The sequence below is a fragment of the Rana temporaria genome, chromosome 11 (genome assembly GCF_905171775.1).
Source record: "Rana temporaria chromosome 11, aRanTem1.1, whole genome shotgun sequence".
NCBI classification, from domain to species: Eukaryota; Metazoa; Chordata; class Amphibia; order Anura; family Ranidae; genus Rana; species Rana temporaria.
In genome coordinates, this window is record NC_053499.1 from 85,379,419 (window position 1) to 85,401,376 (window position 21,958).

A 21,958-nucleotide genomic window follows, 5' to 3' on the forward strand; every position below is an offset into this window, starting at 1 on the left:
GCCTGAGAAATGTATGTTATCTTCCTGGAAAGTCGCTTCAGTTAAGACAGTGATCAGACTTGGATCAGACTTGGAGGCGACTTCCATTGAAATCAATGGGTACAAATCGCCTACAAGTCGGATTGAAGTAGTACAGGAACTTCTTTTGAAGTCAGAGCGACTCGAGTCGTGTGTATTAACACCGCTCCCATTCACTTGCATTGTTTTTCTCGACAGCACGACTTGGGACGACTTGAGGCGACTTCAAGTCGGATCCCAAGTCGCCCCAGTGTGAACCGGCTCTTATGGTATTACTTATAAATCATATCATAAACATCAATCTCACCTGCAAAGAAAACAGTCTTCTCCTCTTCAGGGTCTTCATACACAGCATCTATTTTCTCGGGTAGCTCAGACCAAAATGTAGCAACAAGGAGAGGACCTGATGGCTTCTCTCTACGGTTCACAGACCTCCATATAAACCTTGGGGGAAAAAAAATTGATATTTAGCAAAAGATTGTGTCACGAGTCAAATAAATTCCCAATTTTTCAAGCAAGTCCCGAGTTTTTTTTATACCATTAAACTGAGAATTAAACATCCTGTGTAAGACTGGATTCACACCTATGCATTTTTAATGCTTTTTGCATTTTGCAGATTTGCACTACAGTCCATTTACCAGGGATTCCTATGGAACATGTTCTGTGCCAACCCTATTAGTCAGAATGGCTTAATGGTCTTTCTCCGATATGTATGTAGCGCCCACTTACTTTCAGTACGGGCACTACACTAAAGTTAGTGGGGAATGGGAGAGTTCATTTTTGCTCCCATTCACAACTTGTTAAATTTGGGCTGCTGTCATTCCGGAACTGTCCTATGGGTCAGTCGGCATTCTAGGGGTGCGATCCCACCCCTGGGCGACAGTTGGCGCTAGAGAGGTTCTGGCAGAGCCACTTTTCCCCAGCAGCCAATTAGAGGAGTTTTCCCTCGCTGGGCATGCTATCTGTGCAGACGCCATTGATTCTCGTCTCTTCGCAGGGTCCGAGTTCCAGGTGCGGCATCCACCTTTGGGGTGCGCGCATCCATGGACCCCGCCACCATGGCCTACCTGGCCAGAGTTGCGCACCATGCGGAGCTCCATCCTGATGTTGAAAGGGGCCCCAGCGACTTGCTGGGTCCTGAACTTTACTAGGAAGATCCTAGGCTGAGGGCTGCGCGGTGGGGAATCGGCTCAGGGAGAACCCAGAGAGAGGTTATCCAGGAGTTCTGAACGAACCATCGGGAGTCTGGTTACCGAGGTACTGACAGTGCAGCTGTCTACCGGTGACTCCAACTGAATTTACTAGCAGGATTCGCTCAATCCAACCATCGCTCAATACATTTCTAAGCCTGTGGCAGAGGCCTGTTTCCTCCCAGCGATCTACAGGTGACACTTCGGCTGCCAGGCTTGTGGCAGAAGTCTGTCCGGGGGCACTTCACCCACTCTGGCTAGAGTGGCGACGAACTGATTTCACTGTTACTGAGAGCAGGATTGCTCTCTTCATCTCTAAGGCCTGATACCTCCATTCTTCTTATGCTTCATCAACCTTTCCTATCCTACCTCATGTTGATGTTGGCCGTGTTGGGCCTTGGAATAAAGCATTCAAGAAAATCCATTTGATGACTGGACATTCGCTCACTGTTTTGGCTCACTGCTATCACCCCTAGACACACTGCAGGGTAACTTAATACGCTGATCCCAAAACAATCAGCGGCTCCTTCGTGGGTAGCGCTACACGTTTCTTGCAGGTATTGGGGCTTGACTTTTTCTGACTTCATAACATTCCTTAGTCTAGTAATAGTGCTGGCTACAAAGGCTAATGCCGCGTACACAAGACCGTTTTCATGATGAGAAAAATTTAATTTTTTAACTTGGTCATTAAAAACGATCGTGTATAGGCGCATCGAGGCCTACGGGTAACTGACTGCGTTTCTGTACTTTTTTGTACTTTTAAGAATTTTAATAAATAATAAATAAATAGGCTCCAGAGCATTTTTCTCGACGTGAAAAATGGGCATTAAAAATTTAGAACATGCTCTAATTTTTCGCATCGTTTTTCACGTCGTGAAAAACGATCTGTGTACGCTTTAACGACGGGAAAAAACGTGCATGCTCAGAATCGAGCTATGAGATGGGAGCGCTCGTTCTGATAAAACTAGCATTTGTAATGGAGATAGCACATTTGTTATGTTGTAAGCGCATTCTTTTCTTCTTTTTAATGCTACACTAATCAAATTCTTTTGCTGCTGATATTCTCACAGAGTTATGACAAACTTGTTTCTTTATTATTTATTGTGATCTCATGAATAATCTTTATTTTTTGTAAGCCAGATCTCTCTATAAAAAAAAAATAAGATTTTCAATCTTTTAATGAAGATCTTCTTTTTTGGTTATTATTTGGATAATATTTTAGACTGCTTTCCATTTTTTTTTTTTAGTGCGTCAAGTTACCACAACAACATTATTATTTAGTATTATTTACCCACAAGGAGGTTAGTGTCCCTTGTTAATTTGAAAAAGTTTTTTTGAAATGTCCCTGCTTACTCACTAGCAAACTCTCTATTTTTAATAGAAACACATGGTCAAGTTTTGACAGAAAACCAAAAATCCATTTATTCTCGTTCAAAATAAAAAAAGGTGAAGGCAAACCAAAAACACAGGTAATAAAAACAAAGAAGCCAGGAAGGCAGCACTGGAGACCCTGCTTGAATTTGTGCAGACACAGATCCCCACAGCAAACAACCAAGGATGTCAAGATTGGGACCATGAGAAGCACATATATCATAATTTTCTTGTTTCCTTTGTAGCCTTCCCTGCAGTCTTCCTGCAGTCTTCCCTGCAGCCTTTGATAACCGAGTCTTCAGAGGCTGTGTCCCTGGAGGAGAGCTTGTGGCAGGAGCAGGAACAATAGCAGGAACAGGAGGTGCGATCTGCACAAGGTCGGTATAATCGGTGAGCTTCCCCATCATGCCCATGTTGACTGCCTTCAAAATTAGTGTTTTGCATCGGAGACGCGGGCCCATCTCCATTGTTGGAAGCTTGTGACCAATAAGGGCAGCAAATCTCTCTGCAGCGGTGGGGGGCTCTCTGAGGGCCGCAGTAGCCTCCCTAATTAGGGCCTGTGTCTCCTCCTCCTTCTGTATAAGCCTCCAGGCCCTTTTTGCTGTAATGCAGAGAGGAGGTATCTGCGACCTGGTGTTACACCGTGCCTCCTCCTGTGTCCCAATGGGGCCTGCCTCCTCCTGTGTCCCACTGGGGCCTGCCTTCTCCTGGCTTACATTTTCTCCCCCCTCATCCTGGCTTTGCTCTGTCTGTGTATAAAAAAGGTACATAGTTATATTTTGGTCTTCATCTATCACACACATGTTTTACCTCATGACAGTTGAAAATTGAATGCTAATAAATATTAAAGACAATCATTCTGACCCCTGCATTTTTCATTCTTGTCCCCATCATTTTTGGCCATTTTGATATGTCCAACACTTTTTGTTCAATCATTACATTTTGAGCACTAGTGACATCTATTTGACATCATTATACTTTTAGTACAAAAAATCTTTAGCAAATTAAATACCTGGCTCCATGTGGGAAAATCAGGCTCCTCCAGGAACTCTGGTTGTTCCTCCGAAGATGGCTGATCTTTGCTGCAGGGAAGGCTGGAGGGTTATCTGCAAGGAAGACTGGAGGGTTGGCTGCAGGGAAGGCTGGAGCTACTTCTGCGGGGAAGGGTTGAAAGGGATTCCCTTGCTTCCAGATGATCATCAAGGAAATGTAGTTGACTGAAGTACCACAGATTAGGCTTGTAGATCTGATCTGCAGCTGCTCCTGACCTCATTGATTTTAATACTTTACTTCGTTCAGAATGATATGTGCCCCTAATGGTTCAAATTTTTTTATTGACATCCTTGATAGTTGCTGTGGGTATCTGGGTTTTCACAAATGCAAGCAGGCTCTCCAGTGCTTGATTCCTGGCTTCTTTGTTTTTTTTTCAGATTACTTTTTGTCTGCCATAAAATTGGCAGATCCTTCCATCCTTGCAGAAACTCTGACATAAAATCGTGGTCCTTGAAGACCTGCAGGATTTCTGCAAGTCAAAATCAATACAAAAATACTAATGTCAGTCAAGCCTCTGCTACTAATCTTTCTCACCACATATAGGCCACAAACTCATCCACTGATACCCTCGATCTACACGTTCGTTTATTCTGCCTTCTTTCACACACTGAACGTCGTTTTGACCCATGCGGATTACCGTTAAATACACGGTGCATGCGTGAAGCTCCATACGCTTTCCCCTTTCGTTCTAGTATTCTCCCCGCCCCTTCTCACTCGTCTAGTGCAAGACAACATGGCGGACACTCAGCAAGTGGCAACCTCAACCGAGGAGGAAAACCAGGAGGAACCACACACCAGATCCCGGAGATACAAGGCCACAAACATGGCGTTTGAGGAGATGGTGGAAATGGGGGCAATATTGAGGAGGGAGGATTATGATGTTAAACATGGCCTATACAAAAAGTCTAATCAGGTGAAGGCCCAAATAATGGACAAAATGGTCAAAACTCTGTACCAAAAATTTGGGGTGCGCAGATCAAAGGAACAGCTCCGCAAAAGATGGTCTGACATCAAGTTGAGGGAGCCGGAGCAATACCAGAAAATTAAAAGAGTTATTTGAAAAAGTTAGTGATTTTCCTGTGTACTCAGATTAGTATTAATATCATGGTGCTGCATGTGCTTTTTCTTTAATGTAGTACAGTTCAAGATGTCAAGTTTCATGGGAATCGTAGGAATCATCCCTCATTCGCTCATAATACGATCTTTTTGTCTGATACAGTGTTTACTAAATTTCACCATGCCTATTTAGTGAGCGATTGAACGATGATACCTATGACCGATTATTGTGCCCACGAACATGAAACTTGACATCTTGAATTATTTATGTGGTTGTGTAGATGTGTTGTTAAAGCGGATGTCCGGCAAAAAAAAATATTAAAAGCCAGCAGCTACAAATACTGCAGCTGCTGACTTTTAATATTAGCACACTTACCATCGCCGTCGACTGCAGAGGACGAGTGGTCGCTCGTCACTCTGCTGCCCCACCGCCATCCTCGGTGAGGGAACCAGGAAGTGAAGCGCTTGGGCTTCACTGCCCGGTTCGCTACGGCGCATTTGTGAGTCATGCTACGCCGTGCTGACTGGTTCCCGCTGTGTTCTGGAAGTTGTGTGTTTCCCAGAACACAACGGGGGGGGGGGCTGGATCTGACATCCTGCCCGCAGTCTACCCGCAGACTGTGTGGCCGGAAGTGGGTGCAAATACCTGTCTTTAGAAAAGTATCTGCACCCCCCCCCCCTGAAAGGTGTCAAATGTGACACCGGAGGGGGGGAGTGTTCCGATGAGCGGAAGTTCCACTTTAGGGTGGAGCTCCGCTTTAACTATATTTAACTAATCTAACTGTATACGGTAAGGAGAGTATGCTCAGCAGCTGGTTACACATCTGGACTCAGTAGCACAAGTGTGGGCCACAAGAACAACCTTTTTAGTGTGTCACACACAGGTTATCCAGTGGATACTTGGTGTGTTTCCATGTGGGAAACTTGACCAAAATAGATAAATGTAGCAGCTTTGGTAATAGATACAATCATGTGTTCAGCTTAGAAGTATTGACAAAACAGACAATTGTACCACACTTCCAAAGAATGATTTATATTCCTCTTTCAGGCCTCAAATCTTTTTTACGCAAGTATCCCTTTTGTTTCAATCTCATAGAGCTTCAAAGAGCTTCAAGACGGGAGCCTAGGAACCCCACACCTCCAAACTAAGACCCACAACCGCGGCATGTGGAGGAGGAAGTGGAGGAAATGTAAACTGGCACCACAACAGGTCAGTGTCATACACCACAGCTTCAGGTAATATATGTAGGCCTGCATATTTATAATACATGGTGTTTTTCGAAACTTTAGGTGATATTCGGCCTGTGGAGCAAGAAAGATTCACCAGTCACAGTGCCCAGATGGTGATCCATGAAATCAGGGTCTGCAAACGTGACCGGGATAAAATAAACCAAATCTTGCTCCAGATCAGGCAAAAGACCAAGCAGATGGAGCAAAGACTAAAACACATACTAGATGTGGTTGGGAGGGTTTAAAATAGTGGAATATGCCCCAAAAAAATATTTTTATTTTGTTTGTTGTTTTGATAGTTTGTTTTGTAATGTTTTTAATTGTTTTTAGTACAATTGTACATGTTCATGCATTTTAGCAAGATAACCAAGACAGTACAAAAATATTTTATATTTTTCACAAAAAAAATTGAAACAATAACAAAGATTTGATACTCAACAATGTGTGGCTTCTTATATCAATGTTGCCTAAAATACCAAATAAATATTTGGGGTGTTTACACTGACAATGATGGTTATTTAGTAAAGGAAAATACACATGGCACTACAAGTGCACTAGGAGAACATAGGAGAAAGATAAAAGAAACCCAAAGAAAAAAAACAAGATGTTTTTAGTAAAAAATATATTTTTATTAAAAAGGAAGAACATTCAAACCTCATCAGGCATTGCAATGGCCCCCTACCCATAAAATACTCTAAATACTGTTGGCGGACATCACGGCCGCTTTGGGGGGCCAAGCCTGTAGGGCCAGCTTCCTAGGCCGGCAATGGCATTTCTGATTGTAGTGTGGCCTCAGGCCCAATGAAAGATAAATAATTTTGGGATTTTTTTTTAAAAAAGTTATGAAGGATGCAACAGCACATCACAACATGATTCCACTTGTACTCCGCCAGATTTTTTAAGGTCAGAAAGAGGTGGAAATGGCTGGCCATGGTGCCAAAGGCATTTTCAACAACCCTTCTGGCTCTGGCCAGCCTGAAATTAAACATCCTCCTCTCAGGGGTGAGGGTCCTTTGGGGAAAAGGCCTCATCAGATGGTGACCCAGTGCAAACGCCTCATCCACGATGAAAACAAAGGGTAGTCCCTCTTCATTCTCTGCCGCAGGTGGCAATGCCAGGTCATCTGATTGGAGCTGTTGGGCGAACTCTGTCTGGGCAAACATTCCTCCATCAGACATCTGCCCATTTTTCCCCACATCCACAAAAATAAATTTGTAATTGGCAGACACCACCGCCATCAGCATGATACTATGGAACCCTTTATAATTAAAATAATAGGACCCCGAATGGGGTGATGGTATGATGCGGACGTGCTTGCCATCAATGGCTCCTCCACAGTTGGGAAAGTTCCAACGCTGTGAAAACTCAGATGCCACAGTCTGCCATTCCTGTGGCGTAGAAGGGAACTGTGTAGTAAAAAAAAATACTTTGAGACATAAACATTGCAAGCAGATTATTCAAAAACATTCTTGCCAAAATATCAGTATATCATTAATTTGAAGGAGTATTTTAAGACAAAAAAAAGGATTACTAATCAGATTCCTCACCCCCTCTGATGGCCCAATAAAATTATTGTATGGGGGGGGGGTTCAAGATGAGTTGGGGACCTCAGAAATCAAGGCTCTAGCACTCTGAATTAAAAAAATAAAATAAATGCACACATTTTAGGGGGGGGGGGGGTCAAGCAATACAATGGAGCAGACAAAATACATTGCGAAGTGACAAGGCTAGGTGTCTTTGGGCCCAGGATAGAATGCTGGAGAGGTTGGCTATTGGAAATATGCATGTGGGCCAAAAAAGGAGCATTACAAGTTTACAGCATGCATGGGGACAAAGGGGACATTCACAGCATATTACAATCATGGGAATTAGGGACTGATTCAAAAAATACTATACATTAGCAAGCATTAAATACATAGAATGTGAGTTTAAAGGACAAAAATGTACCTTAATATAGTCCTCCTGCAGGACTTTGATTATGGCAGAACAGGTGTCTGGGATTATAAGGCCCAGAGCCTGGGGGGAGATGCCTGTCGAGAACTTGAGGTCCTGCAACTTCTCCCTGTTGCCAGGTAGCGCATCGTAGCAACTAGCCTCTGCTCAGCAGTGATGGCTTCCTGCCTGGTGATATAGGGGGACGCCAAAGCCAACAGATGCTGAAAAACGGGGTCAGACATCCTAAGGAAATTTCTGAAGTCATCAGGGTTATTCTCCTGGATCTCCCGCAGCAGAGGCATGTGACAGAATTGGTCCCGCTGGAGCAACCAATTCTTGGCCCGTGAACTCCTCCTCACCCTGTTCATGGACCGGAGCCGGGATAAAGCAGAAATCCCAGCACCAAGCACAGCACGATCTTGGCGACGGTCGTCTAATCAGATCGAACTAAAAGAACGCACTGAAGAACAGCAAGGCCTCTGAAAAACGACCTAAAAAACAGTAACAAGCGGACAAGAACGCACTGCAAAAACAGATACGATTTGACTACAAGCACCGAAAGACAGATACGAACCCACAAGCACAAACTAAACACCAGAAAACGATCTTTAAAGCACAAAGACTGAAAAGCACAAATAGTCACTCACCAAACTTTTACTAACACACGGTAACACAAAATCAGCAAAAGCAGCCCCAAGGGTGGCGCCATCCGAATGGTACTTCCCCTTTTTAGTGCTGTTGTATGTGTTGTACATCACCGCGCTTTGCTCGAGCATTTTTTTTTTACGATCGTGTGTATGCAAGGCAGGCTTCACAAGAATTACGTTGAGAAAAACTTTGTTTTTTCCATGACATTAAAACGGACATGTGTACACGGCATAAGTCTCACTGGACATTGAAACAGCTATCCATGCCATAGCTATAAAGACAGAGAAAGTAAGGCCTCCGTAAGAAAGTAAAAACTTGACTGGTGTACTGCTAGTGTGCTTGCTAAACTATACCAACCCTCAAAACCCCTTACATAAAATTGCTTACAAGATTAAACACATGACACCTTCTGGATCAAATGGCCATCAAAGGCCCCTTTATTAATTACAAAAGATAAATGACAAACAACATATAAACAGAATATATATATATATATATATATATATATATATATATATATATATATATATATATATAAATAAAGCAGCGCTCCTATTGGAATTAATACTCTATGATTTGTAAGTCCAAAGTTCATTGGAAAAACAATGTACTAGTAGGACGACTGTCAATCTAAGTGACGTCATCATGCTGATCGGCACTGGCGTGTGTCAGCACAGCGGGAGAAACAAACTAGAATCAAGCGGTGGATGCCGTTCCTGGATGCTCGTTCCTGTGACCTGATCTAGCGATGAGCGTTTTATATGATGTATTGCCTGAATTTTTCTACTAAATTGTAAGTGCAATTCCTACCTTTTATGCTTTTAAAAATTAAAACCAAACGGAATTATGCTATGTGCCACCATTTGTCTTTTTCCTCACATGGGAGTTGAGATCTAAGGAGGATTGGATTGGATTCACCCCAAGCTGTGATTTGTGTTTTTATACAACGCTCATTATCCAGCGTTGTCTGGTAAGAGTTTTACCTGACTATTGCACGAGTGGTGGTGTTGGTTATAAGGATATTACTGGATCTGCTCCGCAGGAGACATTCCTTCTCTCTTCTCACGGATTACTTTTTGGGACTATTTCTTTGACCATTGTTTTCCCAATGAACTTTGGACTTACAAATCATAGTGTATTAATTCCAATAGGAGCGCTGCTTTATATACAGGTGGTTCTCAAAAAATTAGCATATTGTGGTAAAGTTCATTATTTTCTGTAATGTACTGATAAACATTAGACTTTCATATATTTTAGATTCATTACACACAACTGAAGTAGTTCAAGCCTTTTTATTGTTTTAATATTGATGATTTTGGCATAAAGCTCATGAAAACCCAAAATTCCTATCTCAAAAAATTAGCATATCATGAAAAGGTTCTCTAAACGAGCTCTTAACCTAATCATCTGAATCAACTAATTAACTCTAAACACCTGCAAAAGATTCCTGAGGCTTTTAAAAACTCCCAGCCTGGTTCATTACTCCAAACCGCAATCATGGGTAAGACTGCCGACCTGACTGCTGTCCAGAAGGCCATCATTGACACCCTCAAGCAAGAGGGTAAGACACAGAAAGAAACTTCTGAACGAATAGGCTGTTCCCAGAGTGCTGTATCAAGGCACCTCAGTGGGAAGTCTGTGGGAAGGAAAAAGTGTGGCAGAAAACGCTGCACAACGAAAAGAGGTAACCGGACCCTGAGGAAGATTGTGGAGAAGGACCGATTCCAGACCTTGGGGGACCTGCGGAAGCAGTGGACTGAGTCTGGAGTAGAAACATCCAGAGCCACCGTGTACATGCGTGTGCAGGAAATGGGCTAGAGGTGCCGCATTCCCCAGGTCAAGCCACTTTTGAACCAGAAACAGCGGCAGAAACGCCTGACCTGGGCTACAGAGAAGCAACACTGGACTGTTGCTCAGTGGTCCAAAGTACTTCTTTTGGATGAAAGCAAATTTTGCATGTCATTCGGTAATCAAGGTGCCAGAGTCTGGAGGAAGACTGGGGAGAGGGAAATGCCAAAATGCCTGAAGCCCAGTGTCAAGTACCCACAGTCAGTGATGGTCTGGGGTGCCATGCCAGCTGCTGGTGTTGGTCCACTGTGTTTTATCAAGGGCAGGGTGAATGCAGCTAGCTATCAGGAGATTTTGGAGCACTTAATGCTTCCATCTGCTGAAAAGCTTTATGGAGATGAAGATTTCATTTTTCAGCACGACCTGGCACCTGCTCACAGTGCCAAAACCACTGGTAAATGGTTTACTGACCATGGTATTACTGTGCTCAATTGGCCTGCCAACTCTCCTGACCTGAACCCCATAGAGAATCTGTGGGATATTGGGAAGAGAAAGTTGAGAGACGCAAGACCCAACACTCTGGATGAGCTTAAGGCTGCTACCGAAGCATCCTGGGCCTCCATAACACCTCAGCAGTGCCACAGGCTGATTGCCTCCATGCCACGCCGCATTGAAGCAGTCATTTCTGCAAAAGGATTCCCAACCAAGTATTGAGTGCATAACTGAACATAATTATTTGAAGGTTGACTTTTTTTTTATTAAAAACACTTTTCTTTTATTAGTCGGATGAAATATGCTAATTTTTTGAGATAGGAATTTTGGGTTTTCATGAGCTGTATGCCAAAATCATCAATATTAAAACAATAAAACGGCTTGAACTACTTCAGTTGTGTGTAATGAATCTAAAATATATGAAAGTCTAATGTTTATCAGTACATTACAGAAAATAATGAACTTTATCACAATATGCTAATTTTTTGAGAACCACCTGTATATATTCTGTTTATATGTTGTTTGTCATTTATTCAATCTGTCTATGGACAGTAGTTAGTCGCAGCTCCAGCTATCATTAGCTTGTTCGCGAGGGAGGTGTATCTGCACATTTCTCGCTCTGTTTGGTTATTTTATCACTGTTTTATCTTATAGTTTCATTATTATAAGCACTATCTGTCTCCCTAAGTGCTGAGTATTTGGGAAGGGCTGTCTGTTTTAATTTACAATTACAAAAGATAACATATAAAAATAACTTGTAAAATTAACCATTTTAATAAAATATATACATATATCTGTAAATAAATATATATATATTTAACATATAAACATTTAAACCCAAACAAACTTTCTTTAACTGCTGTGACGAGGTTCCTGAGAGAAGGTAAAAAATTGCTATATAAATCGGCTGTCCACCATCACCACCGTATCCTGGCCTCTAGCCGTGATCCCACTAGCTCAGAGACAAATGACTCAATCCTACTTTCACCATTAGGGATGAGCCGAACACCCCCCGGTTTGGTTCGCATCAGAACCTTCGAACTGACCGAACGTTCGCGCAAACTTTAGAACCCCATTAAAGTCTATGGGACTCGAACATTTGAAATCAAATGTGCTAATTTTAAAGGCTAATATGCAAGTTATTGTCCTAAAAAGGATTTGGGGACCCGGTCCTGCCCCAGGGAACATGTATCAATGTAAAAAAAAGTTTTAAAAACTACAGTTTTTTTCGGGAGGAGTGATTTTAATGATGCTTAAAGTGAAAAAAGTCATTTAAAACTGCTTGCGGCTTTAATGTAATGTCTGGTCACTACAATATGGATGAAAATCACTGAGAAAAAAGGCATGGGTCCCCCCCCCCCCCAGGCCATTACCAGCCCCTTTGGGTCTTGTATGGATACTAAGGGGAACCCTGCACCCTAATAAAAAATAGAAAGGTGTGGTGCCCCCAGGCCCTATATACTCTGAACAGCAGTATACAGGCGATGCAAACAAGACAGGGACTGTATGTTTGTTGTTAAGTAGAATCTGTTTGTAATTTTGAACTGTTACATTTTTAAAGCCAAAAAATCAATTTTTAAACTTTTTGGAAAACATAGGGAAGGGTTATCACCCCTGTAACATTTGTTTTGCTGTCTGTGCACCTGTTCAGAAATTTCACCTCAAGCATTTGATACTGTCTCATGGCCTTATCTAAATTTTATACTTACTCATTGGGGTTTTGGTCCACATTTTTTACAATGGATAAGCTCCCTTTACAGTTATCCGCAGTATTCTGGGTTTCGTTCCGACTGTTTCCAGATTGGTAGGGGCACCGGACAGGGTTGTCCCCTGCCCCCCCTACTTTTTGCTTTGGTGATAGAACCCCTAGCTGCCCTGATTAGGAACAGCCCTGATGTTAGGGGACTGGAAATTGCCTCCACTACCCACAAGATATGCCTATTTGCGGATGATGCACTCTTAGGCCCCATACACACGAGAGGATTTATCCGCAGATACGGTCCAGCGGACCGTATCCGCGGACAAATCCTCTCGAGGATTTCAGAAGATTTCTATGCGATGGCGTGTACACACCATCGCATTGAAATCCGCGCTGAAATCCTCTGCCGATGACGTGTCGCGCCGTCGCCGCTATTATGATGCGGCGACGGGCGCGACGCTGTCATATAAGGAATTCCACGCATGCGTCAAATCATTACGACGCGTGCGGGGAATCCCTTTAGACGGATGGATCCGGTAAGTCTGTACAGACGAGCGGATCCATCCGTTGGAATGGATTCCAGCAGATGGATTTGTTGAGCATGTCAGCAAATATCCATCTGCTGGAAATCCATCCCAGGGGAGATTTATCCGCGGATAAATATCCGACGGAGTGTACACACCATAGAATCTATCCGCAGAAACCCATTTGATGGGATTTATCTGCGGATAGATTCTATGGTGTGTATGGGGCCTTATTTGTGACTTCCCCCCGTTTAACCCTTCCAAAATTAATGCAAATCCTCGATAAATTCGCTAATATCTCGGGCCTGGAAGTTAATCAATCCAAATCGCGGGCTCTCAATGTGTCTCTCTCTGCTAAGGAAGAAACTCATCTCCAGGAATATTTCCCCTTTACCTGGTCCACTACCATACCTAGGCATAAAACTCACTGGTGACCTGGCTTCTCTCTTCCGATCCAATTATCTCCCTATGCTGTCACAGCTATCATCTCTGTTAGACTCTTGGAAACCATTATGTGTCTCATGGCTTGGGCGGGTGGCTGCTGTCAAGATGTCCCTGCTTCCTAAGTTATTGTATCTTTATAGAGTCCTGCCGATAGCAGTCCCGTCTTACTTTCATCGGATTATCCAGTCCCGAGTGTTTAAATATGTATGGGGGTCTACTAAACCCAGGGTATCCAGATCTATTCTCCTCCGCAATAGACTCAATGGAGGACTTGGGATCCCCAATTTCCTTCGCTACTATCAGGCCTCCCAGCTGGCCCAGATCACTTTGCTTCATGCGTCTACTGAAATCCCCATATGGGTCAGCCTGGAGGCCATTAATATTTCTCCTCTGTTGGTCTATAATCTATTATGGTTACCCCCGTCGGCCCGCACCTCTATTACGAATCCGGTTACGCGCCATTCACTCAAAATTTGGGACACTTTATGTATCCCTTTCCAATTGGTCTCCTCCCATACCCCTTTACTCTAATTTTTTGCCACCCACTTTTTTATCCTGCTTTCACTGAACCGGAATCTTTTCGGCTATGGTCCCAGGCAGGGATATACCAAATTTGTGATATGGTAGGAAAAACGTCTCTCAAGACCTTCCTGGAACTCCAGGCCCAGGTTAAATTATTCTCCTCTGTTGAACACTTCCACTATCTACAAATAGCCCATTTGACTCGGACAACGATAGGTGTCCAACCCTCACTTGATAGTATGTCCTTCTATGAAAACATTTGTACTTCAGACCCACATGCTCCAGGTATCATATCACGTATCTATAGTCACCTTACTGCTCCACCATCTGAACTTCTTCTATATGCTGCACATTGGTCCAAAGATTTACAAGTAACATTGGAACCGGAGGACTGGATGGATATATGGGCCAACACTAAAACCTCTACTCAAAATGTGGTAGCCTTAGAGGCCAACTATAAGGTGATCATGCGGTGGTACCTAGTCCCTGCTAGGATAGCTAAGTTCTCCCCTTCTTACCTGCCCGTATGTTTCCGAGGCTGTGGAGAGAGAGGTACTCACGTACATATCTGGTGGACATGCCATATTGTACAACAATTCTGCAAAACAATATTTTTTATGGCCTCTACCCTATTACATGACAACCTCTCCCCTGATCCATCTTTAGCCTTGCTAAATCATATTAAAGGTGATTACACTAAGGCCCAGGTCCCCCTTCTTCTCCAACTGACCACGGCCGTTAAACAAACCATAGCCAAGGCTTGGAAGGCCCCTAAACTCCACATAACCAAAGTGAAACACAGAGTGACCCAAGCTATGATCCATAGTAAGACTGAAGCGATTGTTCTGGACCGAGTTTCCCGGCACGACAAAATATGGTCCCCATGGGTGGAGAATTTCCTCCCCCCTGAGTTTGATGCCACCTTACCTTCCCCATAAACGTTGTGTCGTTACCTCAATGTGACATTACGACCCCTTGGGGGTTCGCGCGCCCACGCCGACAATCTCCCTCCCTACTTCTCCTTCCTCCTTTTCTACTTCGTTTCTACCTCTCACCTTCCTATTTCCTCTTCTCCGTCCCTATTTCTTGGGACTCTCTTGTCCCCATACTAAAATACGTTACTTATGTATCCATGGGTGGTGCTGTGTTCTACCACCCCATTTAGCCTATGTTTCCTTAATTTTGAACTTACAGAGCACATACTGTTATTTTGCACTACTCTTGGAATGGAGTCGTCTCCATTGTTACTTTGGATTTAGTTGTCCCTAATTACTATGTTCCCTGTAGTATCCGTTATACGACCTTCCCTACGATGTTTGCATTGTTTTCAAGCTATCTGATGTCACATTTGTATCCATTGTAACTAAGATGTACCATTACATTGCCTTTATTGATCCAAACAGAAATGTTTGCTATGTTACTCTGTATTCTTTATTTTCAATAAAAAATGTGAACAAGAAATTTCACCTCACTTTCTGTCCCAATGACAAAAGTTTTTTTTAAATTTGGGGTTTTTAGTGAAACAAGGATTGGTGATAAAGCATCAGTGGAGAGGAGACACCTCTTACAGGAGAGAATTTCCCTTCCTAGGGGTTGATTTCCTCTCACTTCTTGTTGTCTCCTTCCATTTGCAAGTCGGAGTCGTTGTTAGTTGGATGTTTGAAAGTAGGGGCCTGCCGTATATACTCTGCAGAAATTTGGGCCTTATGCCGCTTTTCGGGTTCTAAAAAATGACGTATTTTTTTTTGGTCATTAAAAACGATCGTGTGTGGGCTCCAGAGAATTTTTCACGATCTAAAAAATGGCCATTCAAAATTTCGAACATGCTCTATTTTTTCACACCGTTTTTAACGTTGTCGTTTTTAAGGTTGTAAAAAATGGTCGTGTGTGGGCTTGAACGACGTGAAAAAAACGCGCATGCTGAGAAGCAAGTTATGAAACGGGAGCGCTCGTTCTGGTAAAACTACCTTAATAGAGTAAGCACATTCATCACGCTGTAACAGACAGAAAAGCGTGAATCGTCTTTTACTAACACAAAATCAGCTAAAGCAGCCCAAAGGGTGGCGCCATGCGAATGGAACTTCCCCTTTATAGCGCAGTTGTACGTGTTGTACGTCACCGCGCTTTGCTAGAGTTAGTCTTGGTGGGCGCTGGAACGCCCTGCTGTGATCTAATATATCAAGAATTGTAATTACATGCCATTGTTGAACAGTGGTTGAAAAATTGGGTCTTTGGTGGTTTTGGTGGTGGTGCTGGTGCCACAACACTGTAAGTCCTCACAGTTACTATTGGTGGGCGCAGGAATGGGCCCTGCTGTGAAATAGTAGATCAAGAATTGTAATTACATGCCCCTGTTGAACAGGGGCAGAAAAATTGGGCCTTTGTTGGTGGTGGTGGTGGTGCTGGTGCCACAACACTGTAAGTTCTCACAGTTACTCTTGGTGGGTGCTGGAATGGGCCCTGCTGTGAAATATTAGATCAAGAATTGTAATTGAATGCACCTGTTGAACAGGGGCAGAAAAAATTGGGCCTTTGGTGGTGGTGGTGGTGTTGCCACAACACTGTAAGCCCTCACAGTTACTCTTGGTGGGCGCAGGAATGGACCCTGCTGTGAAATATTAGATCAAGAATTGTAATTACATGCCTCTGTTGAACAGGGGCAGAAAAAATTGGGCCTTTGGTGGTGGTGGTGTTGCCACAACACTGTAAGCCCTCACAGTTACTCTTGGTGGGTGCAGGAATGGACTCTGCTGTGAAATATTAGATCAAGAATTGTAATTACATGCCCCTGGTGTTCGGGGGCAAAAAAAATTGGCCTTAGGCACTGGTTCCACAACACAGCAACCCCTCACAGATACTCTAGTTGGAGCGCAGGAATGAGCCCTGCTGCAAAGTATTACATCAAAAATTGTAATTGCACGCCCCTGTTAAACTGGGGCAAAAAAATTGGGCCTTAGGCACTGGTGCCATGACACAGCAACCCCTCACAGATACTCTAGTTGGAGCACAGGAATGAGCCCTGCTGCAAAGTATTGCATCAAAAATTGTAATTACACGCCCCTGTTAAACAGGGGCAGAAAAATTGGGCCCACACTGGGCCCACACTGGTGCTGGTGCCACAACACTGCAATCCCTTAGCCACTGGTGGCGGTGCCCAGAACCAAAAATGTTCTTACAAGCTATTAGCATGATCATTGAGGAGAAAGAGGATAGTCACTCAGCATAACAGGATAGTCAATCAGCATAACATGATAGTCACTCAGCATCAGCATAGGCAGTCTTGAAGGGATCTGACATTTAAAAATAAATTATTCGGTTACATCAGCATCAGGTGCTTGGTAGCTGGTGGTGATCCAAGACTGATTCATTTTTATGAAGGTCAGTCGATCGACCGAGTCATTGGACAGGTGCACCCTGTGATTGGTTACAAGGCATTCAGCAGCACTGAATGTGCGTTCCGAAAGAACGCTGGATGCAGGACACGCCAGTAGCTTAATTGCATACTGTGCAAGCTCTGGCCAGTGATCCATCCTCAAGACCCAGTAAGCCAGAGAACTTTTGGTGGGAAAGGTGTCCAAGTCTGATCTTGCACCTAGGTATTCCAGCACCATGTAAAACAGACGCTGGCGATGGTTGCTGGAACCGGTCATACCTTGGGGCTGACATCGGTCAGACGGCCACCTTATCCACCGCTCCTTCTTTTACTGACCAAAGCCTTAGCAACCCGTTGTCCAGGACCAGGATTTTGTGACCTCCCAGTCTCTGGGAACGCGTTGCACAGACCTTACTGCAAGGCCTCCCGAAGATGTTTCATCCTCTGTTCCCTCTGTGAAGACAAGGATCCTTCCACAGGCTTTGCAGGATCAGGGAGGCCATGCAGCGTAGGTTTGTTGAGGCATTCGGTCCGGAGTCCTCTGGGTCACTCAGGACGACATGATCCGCAGCCACCTCGTCCCAGCCATGTACAAGTCCATGGGTTTCTTGGGACTGTAATTGATCCCTTGAAGACTGCTGCTGATGCTGAGTGCTAGGCTCCACCTCCATGCTGACACAATCCTCCTCCTCCTCCTCCTCTTCCTGTGTGACAGGCGGACAAGCAGGAACACTGTCTGGATTAAGGGGGCCTTGAGAGGTAAAGAAGTCCTCCTCTTCCTCCCTCTGTTCTGCCTCAAGTACCCTGTCCATTAATCCACGCAGCATGTGCTCCAACAGGTGGATAAGAGAGACAGTGTCACTGATGCATGCACTGTCAGTGCTCACCATCCTTGTGGCCTCCTCAAATGGTGACAGGATGATGCATGCATCCCTGATCATGGCCCACTGGCGTGGGGAAAAAACAAGCTCCCCTGACCCTGTCCTGGTGCCATATTGGCACAGATACTCATTGATGGCCCTCTGCAGGTGGAACTCTACATTGGCCATGCTGCAATGGCGCGTGTGCAGCCGTTGCAGCATGGCCAATGTAGAGTTCCACCTGGAGGGCATGTCACAGATTAGGCGGTTCTTGGGTAGGTTGTATTCCTTTTGGAGGTCATTCAGCCAAGCACTGGCATTATATGACCGTCGGAAATGCACACAGAGTTTCCTGGCCTGCTTCAGGACATCCTGTAAGCCCAGGTACCTGCCCAAGAACCGCTGCCCCACCAAGTTAAGAACATGAGCTAAACAGGGCACATGGGTCAGTTGTCCCTGTCGGAGGGCGGAGAGGAGGTTGGTGCCATTGTCGCAAACCACCATTCCTGGCTTAAGCTGGCATGGCATCAACCACCTCTGAGCCTGCCCCTGGAGAGCTGACAGAACCTCTGCCCCAGTGTGGGTCCTGTCCCCCAAGCACACCAGCTCAAGCACCACATGGCATATTTTTGCCTGCGTACCTGCGTAGTCCCTTGAACGCCTACGGAGCTACGCTGGTTCCGAGGACAAATCAGTACAGGAAGAGGCCATGGAGGAAGAAGAAGAGGAGGGGGTGGAGGAGAGAGGTTTGTCACAATCACCAGTAGTAGCCTTTGGGAGGCGTGGTGGCGGAACAACCTCCAACACTACTGTACCTTGTCCTGCATCTTTCCCAGCTGCCAGCAGAGACACCTAATGTGCCCTGATAGATAGGGAACGTCTCTGTCCATGCCTGCTGGACCATGAGTCAGCAGTAATATGCACCTTACCGCTGACCGCCCTGTCCAGCGAGGCATAGTCATTGCCTTTCACATGCCGGTAGAGAGTCGGAAACGCCTTCCATGAGAAAAAGTGGCGTTTGGGAACCTGCCACTGAGGTACTGCACATTCCACAAACTCACGGAAGGGGCAAAGTCTACCAACTGAAAAGGTAGCAGTTGAAGTGCTAACAACTTAGCCAAGCTAGCATTCAACCGCTGGGCATGTGGATGGCTGGGAGCGAACTTCTTTTGGCGCTGCAGCAGCTGGGGCAGGGAAATTTGCCTGGTACAATCTGCCGTTGGTGTACCGATAGCAGATTGCACGCAAGTACTTGGCTGTGACACACCTAATTCTACGGAAAAATAAAAAATTGAGGGGCTTTGGACTTTAGAAAAATATAAAGAATTTATTCATATAAATACATCGTAGATTCAGGTCCTTACGGAGGCGCAGTGTACCCTTTTTACCCTGCGCCTACGCAAATTATTTGCGCTACGCTTCATTCATGAAGCAGTAGGCACGTAATTTGCTTGGGCGCTCTTCAAAAATGCCCTGCGTAAGGGCGCCTAATGTAAATGATCCCGTAGGGGGCGGGAATCATTTAAATTAGGCGCGTTCCCGCACCGAGCGTAGAGCGCATGCTCCGTCGGGAAACTTTCCAGACGTGCATTGCGGTAAATGACGTCGCAAGGACGTCATTTGCTTCAAAGTGAACGTGAATGGCATCCAGCGCCATTCACGATTCACTTACGCAAACTACGTAAATTTCAAACCTCGCGATGCGGGAACGACGGGTATCCTTAGCATTGGCTTCCCCTGCTTTTAGCATGTGCAGCCTTACGCGAAACCCGACAAACGCAAACGACGTAAACTGCGTACGCAGGGCTCGCGTAACGTTGTGAATCGGCGTTAGTATGCAATTTGCATACTATACACTGACCACAACGGGAACGCCACCTAGCGGCCAACGTAAGAATGCAGCCTAAGATATGAGGGCATAAGAGCCTTATGCCACGCATATCTTAGGCTGTAGTCGGCGTAACAAGCTCTCTGAATCAGGAGAACTCGTTACGCCGGGGCAAGTAAGCAATTGCGCTGCGTAACTATGGTTACGCAGGCGCAATTGCTTTTTGAATCTGGGCCATCATCTGTGCATTGGTGCCCACATAGATTATGTTACTATTTTGTATCTATTGATTATGTTTGTTGTTCTAATTTTCTTTTTTCTTTACTTAGCCAAATATACTATGCTTTTGAAGAAGTGTGCTCGCACGTGAAACATGTCAAGCTTTTCTCTCTCCAATCAAATGCAACTTGATAATCTATTGCTGCAGGTGTTGAGCCACATTTTAGGACACTGATGCTACTATGGAAAGAATTTAGTGATCTTCCTTAAGGTCTTGTCATCAGTGTGGTTCCTCCACTAGCCTATGCAATGTTCTGATTGGATGTTTTGTATATTTTTTGAAATGTAAAGGACTTTTAGAATTTAACTTATTTATATACATGAATAAATTCTTTATATTTTTCTAAAATTACTCTATTACTGTGCCTACAAAGTCCAAAGCCCCTCAATTTTTTCTTTTTCCATATTTCTCTATGAGGACGCGGCACATGTTTTATCTAGATGTATCCACAGTGCCACACTTATCTAATTAATTCAATCTATTTGGGTGGGAACACCCAGGCAACCGAGTCAAATTAACCCTTTGACTGGGAGTGGCTTTATCACTATTTATTATAATTTTTGTTATAAAAAAAACTTTATCCCAATCTTCCTGTATCTATTAACTCATATGTTTTGAGTATCTTTTTTGAATTATGGACTTTGTGGGTTCAGCATGGATGGGTTACATGTCAGAAATTCAGACAAATTGTAATGTCGATAATTAACAAGAAATTGGCACCAATCAATATATAGCTAAAATGAAATAGTTATTAAAAAAGAAATCGAATCTACATTGACATATAGGATTTCTAAATAAATATGTTAGAGAAAACATCAGCCCTTTGGGCCTTAGAGTCCAGGTCTACCCTTCTTTCCAGAACGCTACTCCAGAATTTAAATTAGCGTGGGAAAAAATACTCACAATGTGCAGCACTGAATTAACAACTTAAGACCCGGACCATTATGCAGGTTAAGGACCTTGCCCCTTTTTGCGATTCTGCACTGCGTCATTTCATAGAAAAAGATGAAGTTGTGCTAAAAAAATGAGGATGAATATGACTTATCAGGTCATATAATGGTGAACACTACAAAGTCCAAATAAGAAATTCTTCTCAAACAGAATATGTATAAATAGTGTTAAAGTTCTGTGAATAATTAAATTCCATATGAAATCACATCAGTGAAAAGGATCTGGATCGCTGCTCCCTGAAAATGCTGACCCTTACCGGATAATAAGATCCAAATGGATCAAGCCGAGCAGGTAGCCAAACACCTGGGCTGCACAGGAGATCAGAGTCTTGATGTGGTCTTCCCAGCAGTCCGTCAGCAGGGCATCCAGAAAGCAAAATAAAACTAAAATAGTGTAATACTGTATGGTATACACACACAAATCATCCCCCTGTGACTGGCAAACGGACAGTGTGACATGCAAAACCACCACCAAAGTACACACTGACCCTTACCAGAGCCCTGGATCTAAATAGATCAGAAACCGCAAGGGGAATGTAGGCAGCAAATGGAAAAAATCTTCTCACAAGACAGTCCTCGGACTCACCAGGCAAACAACGGTCATGGAGAAGAAAAGCTCACAATAGTGTGATAACGTTTTGGAACATTTATTAAATAAAACGTAGCACACTTACAGATATGACGATAAAAACAGCAT

General features: G+C 44.0%; 1 protein-coding gene across 1 annotated transcript in view; it reads right to left on the bottom strand.

Moving 5' to 3' along the window:
- Window positions 1-21,958, bottom strand: part of MMP2 (matrix metallopeptidase 2) — an 876,267-nt gene that overhangs the window by 195,702 nt on the left and 658,607 nt on the right. The window contains exon 10 of the mRNA XM_040328746.1: window positions 326-462. Within this exon, the coding sequence (XP_040184680.1) occupies window positions 326-462 (137 nt within the window). The remainder of the gene's footprint in view (window positions 1-325; window positions 463-21,958) is intronic.